The sequence below is a fragment of the Rutidosis leptorrhynchoides genome, chromosome 3, assembly GCF_046630445.1.
Source record: "Rutidosis leptorrhynchoides isolate AG116_Rl617_1_P2 chromosome 3, CSIRO_AGI_Rlap_v1, whole genome shotgun sequence".
NCBI lineage: Eukaryota > Viridiplantae > Streptophyta > Magnoliopsida > Asterales > Asteraceae > Rutidosis > Rutidosis leptorrhynchoides.
In genome coordinates this window covers 74,103,705-74,114,374 of record NC_092335.1, presented here as the reverse complement: position 1 = coordinate 74,114,374, position 10,670 = coordinate 74,103,705, and the positions used below count along the sequence as shown (strand labels likewise).

At 36.4% G+C, this 10,670-nt stretch overlaps 1 protein-coding gene across 1 annotated transcript; it reads left to right on the top strand.

Moving 5' to 3' along the window:
- The first annotated feature begins 6,059 nt into the window (after positions 1-6,059).
- Positions 6,060-9,898, top strand: LOC139896356 (mannitol dehydrogenase-like). Its single transcript, XM_071878988.1, has 5 exons — positions 6,060-6,157; positions 7,090-7,203; positions 8,509-9,022; positions 9,466-9,619; positions 9,699-9,898. The coding sequence occupies exons 1-5, from the start codon at positions 6,060-6,062 to the stop codon at positions 9,896-9,898; spliced, it is 1,080 nt and encodes a 359-aa protein (XP_071735089.1).
- Positions 9,899-10,670: the final 772 nt, after the last annotated feature.

Below are 10,670 nucleotides of genomic sequence, written 5' to 3'. Positions count from 1 at the left end.
TCCCCCACTTAGGATTTATCTCCCTATTCTTACCGCCAAGATGATAACATCCCGCGGAATTGAAATTCCACGTCACACCTGACCATTGTCACCGTTGGTCATAAACATCAATTCACCGCAAATTCACTTTAAGCTCTCAGAGCCGACAGGCACAATCACTTGAGACGTCGTACACGCGATGACATCGCACATTCATACCACAATTCACAACTAACTACCTTAATTGTTTGAAAAGCAAACTCCACCAAAGTCCTACATATGCCTCTAAGCCTAGGCATATGTCACTCCGCTTACTCAGTCGTGCATCTCAGTCGAGATCACCCGCCCTTTCACGCAACGAACTTTTTCAACAATTGCTCACTCTCATGGAGAAGAGTGACCAATTCCGACACCATAATTGCGTCCACCACAATGTCAACACTTCATCATATCCTTCGGACTAACCGACCATTAAGTTCGTCACCGGCTCACCGGTCATCTCTACCCGTCTATCACTTAAGAGCAACAAGATTCGCTCACCCGTCACTTCATAAGAAGTATTCATCACAATGCTCTTAAACTTCGACTTTCGCAACCGTTGAATTACCATCACCCGTCGATCACTATTATAATCTCCGATGCTTCCAAGGGTATCTCACGGGCACCCTAAGCACAAAGTGATCACACCACTACCGGAGTTGAACATTACACTAGCAGGTATAAAAAGGCACCTGGCGCAGTGTCATGCAGACTCCCACCGCAATCAAATGAATTTTAGAAAATCGATCTTTAGGTTCCATGCACCCGATGTCACCCATCTCTCTATAATAATGACCCGAAGTCATACCTACCCGACAACCTTACGGTTTATTGTCTTATTGAAAGTTCCTAGCGATCACACGCTACCCGCAGTTTCCACAAGGCCAAACGATATAGCCTAATAAGGCCCTTCATCTAACACAAGGAGATGCTCGGGGATACCAAGTCTTACACCCTTCTACATCTCGATAAAACCACTACTACAAGGGATATTCCATTAGGAATGTTGCCCTATAATCTACAACACACTAACGCAATCAACATTACACGGGTCCCACTTCCATGAGTTTAACGACCCGAAGACTCCTCGATTCGCCAATTCCAAGGCGACTCACAACAAGAATCCTAACACGATTCTCTAACCACACACTCTACCGAGTGTAACTCAAAACTACAATCATTAGACTTGTCGCATTCCATTACAGAATTCAAGTCCTCGTCGCACACACGCAAACGTAAATCGATCTTCCTAGTTACGATGGGTAACTAAAACCAATAACAATCTCAATAATGCACCCACTACTTAGGGTGGCTAAGCACGCACCAAACTCGTGAGTTGGCTCACTCACTTAACTAACCGAATCCATCGTAACACTTCACGACTCGCAACGAACCCGATGCGACTACAAGCACATCACCCGAGACAACTATCACTTAGGAACCAATAAAGATTCCTCATTTATCCCGAATCTACCCCAACCATGCCACGTTTCCTCCGTTCGGTACTCGTCATGTCATGCTTGATGTCAAGATACACTTTCGTAATAATGGTGATCGGTCACTATTACAAATGCGTACCTTACCATTTTCACATGGTCACGCAAAGTACTTTATCCGGACTGACGCAACATTCACACAAAATAACACGCGATATTTCCTAGTACCCGAATGACCAAAGTCCTTACCGCAAACTTGATCACTCAAACCGCCAAGTATTCGAATCTCTCCAATAGATTCGTCCCTAGGACACCGCACGAAATAGATACCTGTATATATATATACACCTATATACAATATAATAATAAATGTACACAAGTACACCGCAACAACAAGTCAACCTACAACCTAGGTGACTATCACTAAAACAACGTCCAAGTTCGACTACTTACATTAGGCACTAGCAATCTAAGGCACTAATTTACTCACGAAATAAGGCCCCACATCATCACACTTTGGACAAAAATAAGTCCTAGTTAGTCACCTACTCTAAGACACTAAAAAATCTCAATCCGACCCGTAATCCTACAAGTCCCGCAAATAACGCACAACCGCCAATAAGTCTAAGACTAGGCACCTATTCCAAGGTCACCTAATTCCCTTAGACTATGCTCTGATACCACTTGTAACAACCCGACATCATTTTACCAAAAACACGCCTTAAAAATTTTTTTTGTCAGACAGCGTATCTGGAGGACGTCCCAATATCTGGACGGCGTCCAGAGATAAAGACCAGGACGGCGTCCCATGATTCTGGATGGCGTCCAAATGAACTAAAGTGGACTGATCAGTTTTTATTTACACGCGAGTGGAAAACCCGCTTTCCGACACTTTTAAACGTAACCAATTTCACAATATGTCATATTAAGTAAAACTAAGATGTTTCCACCATAAAAACAAGTTTTACGACACTGGGCCCACAATGACCCGTTTTACAAATAATGTAGCGATTTCGACCCATTTATCTCTTTAGACGGATTAGGACTCCACAACCCAACCCGATACCAAGAGCATAATCCCGGGGGCTACCAAAAACCCCCATCCGCTTCCAATTATCTGAAAGCTACCCCATCAAACCCAACCGCTCCTGCACGTCTAGTCTAACAACTAGCTAGCATCAATAACACAATACCTGTAAAAAGGTAAACAACGAGAGGGGTAAGCATAAAGCTTAGTGAATGCAATAATTATACACATACATATATAATATACCTACTTGCAATCACTTACACAAATACCGCAAACATGCTAGCAAACACAATTAGCTTATCGTCACAAATACAAGCTATAACCTCCAATAATCATGCTAGCATAACACAAGCATATATAACATGAACAAAGTAATATGCTTTCACTACAACACAATAACCATGGTTAACCAATAGTACAAGGGAACGGCGCTCGCGAAAACGCCATCGGTGTTCACAACATCCGTTAGGGCACTTAACACCTCGCACCACTAACCCCTAGGGTGGCACCTTAACACCTCGGCACTTCACCCCGAGTGGCATCTTAACACCTCGATGCTTCACTCATTATTTTACGGAGTGGTGTCTTAACACCTCGACACTACACTCCTAGGTGGCATCTTAACACCTCGATGCTACACCCGAGTGGCATCTTAACACCTCGATGCTACACTCTTCACGTGAAACGTGGTGTTTTAACACCTCGACACTACACATTTCACGCTACAACAAATAGATACATTATATACCTACGCATATAATTATTCCACTCACCTTATCACGTCGGTGGTGATTTAGCACTTCCGTATGCTTCGAGCAAGGTACCTAATACATAAGTACACATTTAATACACAACTTGTGGAATTAACCACAATACTCACTCACACCCAAAACCGCCCATAAAATGGCCAAGACTCATCTTTAATTACTAAAACTAGTGATGTAAGTCTACTAACACCAATTAGCACAAACTTAGGGTGTTTCATACCCATTTCACCCAATTAGGTCAACCTTAACTCATTTGACCCATTTCAACACTTATACATACCATTTTAGCCAAACATGACCCATTTACAATTCTTCCATCATTTACAAGTGTATTAATGACCAATCAACACAATTTAACACTTACAACTTCAATTCACATGGCCAAACCCTAGATCATAGCTATTAGGGTTTTCCTTATCTCAACATAACCCAAATTCACTCATTTTACCCCCAAATGGGTCTTACAAGTTCCAACACTCCTAAAATCACTAATACTAGTGATTATACCCCACTTACAAACCTTAAACATGCTTAAATCATTAACCAACCCAAAACCCGCAAAATATCAAAATAGTGGGTTTCCATAAACCCTCTTCATCATCTAAAAGGGTTTTACAAATAACAAGCTCAAACCCTAAATGTACACAAGAATCTTAACAATGAAATTCGGAGTTGAGACTTACCAATACTACCAAAATGTAGCCGTGAACGAAAGGAACAACTTTAACTCTCGAGCTTTGACCCGAAACGCTCATCTTCTTCACCAAACCAAGCTTTCTCACTCTAAATTAACCCTCTCTCTCTAAAATAAGATGAGAGTGTTTTGTGTGGGTGAGAATGAGCTCCAAATGGAGTTCTAGATCATTTTTGATGATCCCAAACCGACCCCAAGTGAAAAGACCCAAATACCCCTTTTAATTTGAGTAAAATAGAGCTGCTGGCCCGTCAGGCCTTCTGGATGGCGTCCAAAAAGCTTGGACGGCGTCCTAACCTTCATTGTTGGATGGCGTCCTAAAGTCTGGACGGAGTCCCAATGAATGAGTCTGAAACTGAACTTGTTTTGGTCGTAACTTTCAAACCGTAACTCCGTTTTCGACGAATCAAATATCGTTGGAAACGTAATGAGATTTACTATCCAATGGTAAGGTTTTAGAACATCAACTCCAACTTTATTTGGGATCCAAATATACACTTACATGCCTCGTATTTCGAATGACGCTCGAAATAACGTGTAACTGAAAAACGGGTGTTACACTTTGTTTCGGAGAAAATGGGATTTGAACCACATATATATATATATATATATATATATATATATATATATATATATATATATATATATATATATGTGTGTGTGTGTGTGTGTATATCTTAGATTCTTAGAAGTTACAAAGACTTGAAATACACCACCAATTCATGCAAGTTCAAATTGGATTCAGTTTGCAATGAAAAGATGAGAGCTATACTAATCGATTGGCTCCTTGAGGTAGTGTTTTGCACAAATTCGATTCTCACCGTTTATGTCTAAAAGTTCAAATTGGATTCAGTTTGGAATATCTAATCATACCCTAAACAATGAACAATTTCTGATTCTTTAACAATGAAAATACAACACGTCATTCAATTTCGGATTCGTCAACTATAACATATCATTCAATAATTTTTTCTTTAGAACCCACCTAGTGGTCCAGTGGTTCACTCCTTTACACTTGTGCATTGGGATGGAGTGTGGAGGTCTCATGTTCGAGTCTCTCCCTTTGAAAATATCCGTGATATATATTTCCTGAAGCCGGATTGCCCCGGGGAAGATTTTACCGACCCGTATGCAGGACCTAGTTCCCATTGCCTGCCCCTCGGATGGTTTAAGGTTCGGATCCCTGTAATGAGGTTCGGGTTTTCTGCCCGAAAGCGTGTACGTGCGTGATAAATGAGAGTATTCGATGTCAACAACTTGTCTTTATAAAAAAAAAAAAAAATACGTAGTAATATTTTTTTCTCACAAATTCGCAGTTTCACGGGTCTCTTCACTATAACTAACCAAACAGTTTTTGACTAAATTATAATTTGTCATTATGTCATTATTGTGTTTATTTAATATATAGTCCCTCTGTAGTTGGTAATCAATCATCAACCACAACAACAAAAGACGCTCAAACATATATTAAATGTTTCTATTTATAATTTCTTAATAGCAAAGGTATATACGTTAAGACCTTTCGATAAAAATAAAAAATAAAATATTGAATTTGATTTTTTTTTGGACGGCATGCATTTCATTAACAAGATTATTTTTTTTTTTTTTTTTTGAAAAGCAAGCAATTTTATAGATAATCAAACGAAAGACTACACGAAGAGTACATAATTACAAAACAACAAGAAATCTCGACATAGGTTGCAAAGAGAGCAACCGTAAAGCTAAACTAACACGAAAGATAAACGCTCGGACTACTTAGCCAAGTAAGCCAATCGAACTTTTTTCCTTTAGCTCTAAGGGAAATTCATTCAAAAGACTTGACTTGAAAATCCATTAACAAGATTTGAAATTACTTTATTCTGTATACTCGTACTATACTATACAATGATCATCATATGATCTACTAATGCACCGGCCCTTTATTACTTTTATAAAACAAACAAATCAATTAGCTTCTACATTATTAATGTTTTATCACACGCAAGTGCCAATGTCATTTGGGAACTAATTCGACATCAGTGCCCATGTAATCATTTTATTAGTATCAATTTTTACCCTATTTATACCACCACCCAATCAACCTTTCTTCTTCACACAATCCATTAAATCCAACAATGTCGAACTCACCCGAATCTGAACATCCAATTAAGGCTTACGGATATGCTGCTCGTGACACTTCTGGAGTTCTTTCTCCCATCACTTTCTCCCGCAGGTATATGTTATCATTTTGATTATTTTTAATCGTTTGTTAATCAAAGGATGAGAACCATAAAATAGACAAAGTTGCAATGATTTTTTTAAGTACATAGTTTTTATACATCTAAACTTCACAAATTACTTAAAATATTAATATTAATTAATTATTAATTAAATAATATTTATATTATTGACAAATAGTAAAAGTTAGAAAACTCAAATACATGTTAAGCATGTGATATGTTCATTTTATTATACTAATTAATGTGCAGATATAAACGAATAATATAGTTTGATTTATATATATCTTTGTGGTTGTTCGTATGTTCAAATAGTAATTGTGTACATGTTAACATAAAAATATAAATTTGATTTCAAATATAAATTTGATGCTTTTCAAATTATTTTCATTTTTGTTTTAGTTTACATTAATATATAATATAATAATTACTCACTAATATTTATAAGTTTGAACCAACTAAGAATTTTTATTTTTTTTTTGAAAGGCAAGCTTGCATCAGTCCGGACCGAAGCCTAGTCATCATTTGCACACACACAAGCGCTTTCGGGCAGGAAACCCGAACCACACTCTGAGGATCCGACCCTTAAACCATCCCGAGGGGCAGGCGGGCCGGATCTTAGTCCCGGAGCGGGTCGGTAAAACCTTCCCTTTGGGCCACCTTCAAGGAATAATGTTTCAATTCCTAGAGCGGGTGACGAGGTTCGAACCCGAGACCTCTAGCCCTGCGAGTACACAAGTGTAACCGCGGTACCATTGAAGCAGTGCTTCGTTGGTGAACCAACTAAGAATAAAACTCTTTTTAAGCTCTCATAGTTTAGTTATGTACCTTAAGTGATTATGTTTGAACCTTTGAGTCTTTGACTATATATGTATTTAAAGAGATAAATTTAAACATCCATACGATATCTTTTTTTTTATGGATACAGAGCTACAGGTGACAAAGACGTGAGGTTTAAAGTGTTGTATTGTGGAATTTGTCATTCTGATCTTCACTTTGCTAAAAATGAATGGGGCATGACTACGTATCCTATTGTTCCTGGGTATGTTAATATATAGGAAAATGCTAAACGTAGCCCTAAAGGCTACGTTTAAGCATACCAAAAATAATTTTATTCCATTTATATAACTTAACCCTGCCATGAATAACATTAATGCCAAAGTTATATAAGGAAACTCGATACTAAAAAAGGAATATTTATACTTTATAATTAATTAACCGGAGTTTTCAAACTTAAATTTGGTATGCTTAAGCGTAGCCCTAAGGGCTACGTTTAGCATTGTCCTAATATATAATATCTCTTTCGTTTACAATTTTTTTATCGCTTATGATGAATATACATTTTAATTTTGGTATATTGATGTCTGGTGATTGATGATTGATTTTGTTGACAGCAACATAATGTTTGACTTGACCACTGTGTTGACTCAACCTAATGTTTAATGTTTTTGCACCAAAGACCAAATCAAATGTTTCGTAGGTTACCTAATATTATGAGTTTCTGTGATTGTGTGATTAAAGTCTTCGCAATTTATTAACTTACTTATAAATTTAGCATAAATTCCAATATAAGTGTAAACAGATCGATTAATTTCCGGATCTCATTTTATTTTATTTATGTTAGTTATTTTCTTTACTTACCGAATAGATCTCACTCTAATATTTTGTGTTATTTTCAGTTACTAATATCGAGTAATTTGAGATAGATCGGGTAGTTTAAGTATAAATTTTATGTTTCTGTGAAAGGGCCAATGGATTACCGGCCGGTCTCCAAGTTCATTCTTTAATCATAAGATTGTTAAGTCTAAAAATAAATACATTCCTGAATATTGTTTTTTTTAAAAGGCAAATAAATAAATTTTATTACTTAAAAAGAGATAAAATTAGAAAGCATGAGAGAGCATGCAAAACAAAGCATATTTACGTCAGTAGATCATTAAAATCGAATTAGAACATTAAGTACTGTACTTTTCGAAAGACAGGAGATCATCCATGGTCATTGAATATCGTATGTATTCATATATGGTTTGATGTATAAAATTATTGTCTTTTAAATTAAATTTTTAACTTAATTTTTAATGTATAATATGGACCTTAAAATATTTTGATCATGTTCCGATCATTTTTTGACAATTGGACCTTAAAATATCATACAATAAAAGCTAACGATCATTTTTCTTATTGCATGATATTTTATCTTTGCAATAATATAAATTTGCATCTGTATGAAGCCGATTTTTTCTATAATGACACAACTTGGATGAGTTAAACATTTTTTTTTTTTTTTTTTTAAGTTTGAACTTGCATGGACAAATTACTAAATTTATGAATGTCATGATGAATACAGGCATGAGATTGTAGGTGTGGTGACAGAAGTAGGGAGCAAAGTAGAGAAATTTAAAGTTGGAGACAATGTTGGGGTTGGATGCTTTGTTGGGTCATGCAATGCATGCGAAAATTGTGCCGATAATCTTGAAAGTTACTGTCCGAAACAGATTTTGACCTATGGTTTCCCCTACTTTGATGGCACACGTACATACGGTGGTTACTCTGATCACATGGTTGCAGATGAGCATTTTGTTCTACGTTGGCCAGAGAATTTGCCACTTGATTCTGGTGCACCATTGCTATGCGCTGGGATCACAACTTACAGTCCCCTGAGATACTTTGGATTAGATAAACCTGGTATGAAAGTGGGTGTTGTTGGTCTCGGTGGGCTCGGTCACGTTGCTGTAAAAATGGCTAAGGCTTTTGGTGCCGAAGTCACTGTTTTCAGCACTACATCTGCTAAGAAGCAAGAAGCACTCGAAGGACTTAAAGCTGATCATTTCGTAGTTAGCAAAGATCCAACACAGATGCAGGTATGCTACAAAAAATTTTCTTAAGTTTAGGATTTGTTATGGTGTGTGTGTGTGTTTACCTCTTAATCGAATGGTTCAGCGCTAAATGCTGAACCATTCGGCATTCAACGCATTTGTTTCTGAAATGACATATCATGCTAAATGGTTCAGTATAATGTTGAATCATTTAAAGTTGAAACACTCTATTAACCATTAAATACCTAAATTTCTGTAATATCCTACTTAAATCATATCATGAAGACATGAATTAATCAAACAAGTACATTAAATATATCATTCATTTAAAACGTTAACATTCATATATTGTTGATTCATAAAGATTATCAAACATTTTCATTCAGAAGTTTTGAATCATTCAGATTATTTAAGAATCATTATGTTTTATCTAACACACGTAGTTATTGGTAAGTTGGACTTATTATATGGTCTTTTTTTGCAATTAGGCTGTAGGGAGTTCATTAGATGGAATAATTGATACAGTTTCAGCTATTCATTCTATTGAGCCATTTCTCATTGCGCTTAAATCACATGGGAAACTTGTTCTTGTTGGTGCCCCCGAGAAGCCACTTGAGCTTCCTGTATTTCCTTTACTTATGGGTAAGCAACTGATCATTTGCTGTAAGTATGATTTTGTTTTGTTGTATAACTACGTTAACTAAACCCGACGACTTAACAGGGAGGAAGATCGTTGCTGGTAGTGCAACTGGAGGGATAAAAGAGACACAAGAAATGCTTGATTTTGCAGCAGACCATAGTGTAACTGCAGATATCGAGCTTATTCCAATAGATTACGTAAACACTGCTATGGAGCGTATATTGAAATCTGATGTTAGATACCGCTTTGTTATTGATGTCGCCAATTCCCTCAAAGCCTAGTAGATGAGTTGCATTGGTCTTCTGGTTATCGATTTAGAATATCATGAGCCGTTTGTGCTAAAGCATTATTGGAGTTCAAAACTAAACATTAGTGGCCTTCTCTTAATCTTTTTATGAATGAATATGCATGTATGATATATAAATAAGTTCTTATGAGTTTATGATAGTGAAAGCATGAGTGTTTTGTATAAAATTGTTTGAAGGTTTTCTGGTATCTAAGGTTGGTGACTTGATGGTTAATCTCAACCTCACGAACTACGTTTGCATTTTGTAAATCTATAACAAAATTAACACATGTATTAGTGATTGTGATTACTCGTGTACGTTAGAAATTATATTTACTTATTGGGCATATTATTCGTGTGTAGACATCAATTCTAGGGTTTCTTTACACGAAAGCATGACAATGTCATACTTCTCTTAGTTTATCCATATATGTGTGTGAGTATAATCACTACAAAAAGGTTTTATATTTGACACGTTGATATATGATTTAACACCTATGAGTGTCACAATTTTTTTAGACTTGAAAACGTCGAAAAGGAAAGATCGATGAAACGTATCAAGTGTCATTTTCTTTTTTGACGTTTTCAAGTGTCGGACAATTTGTGATATTTATTGCTAGGTATCGAAAACGTATCAAGTTACTAATACTTTAAAGTGTCAAAACTAACGAAAACGTTAAAACATAAAAATAAAAAAAAATAAAAATTAAGTGACTGAATTCGTCATTTTAATATTTTATGGTGAGGCTGGAGTTAGACAATTAATA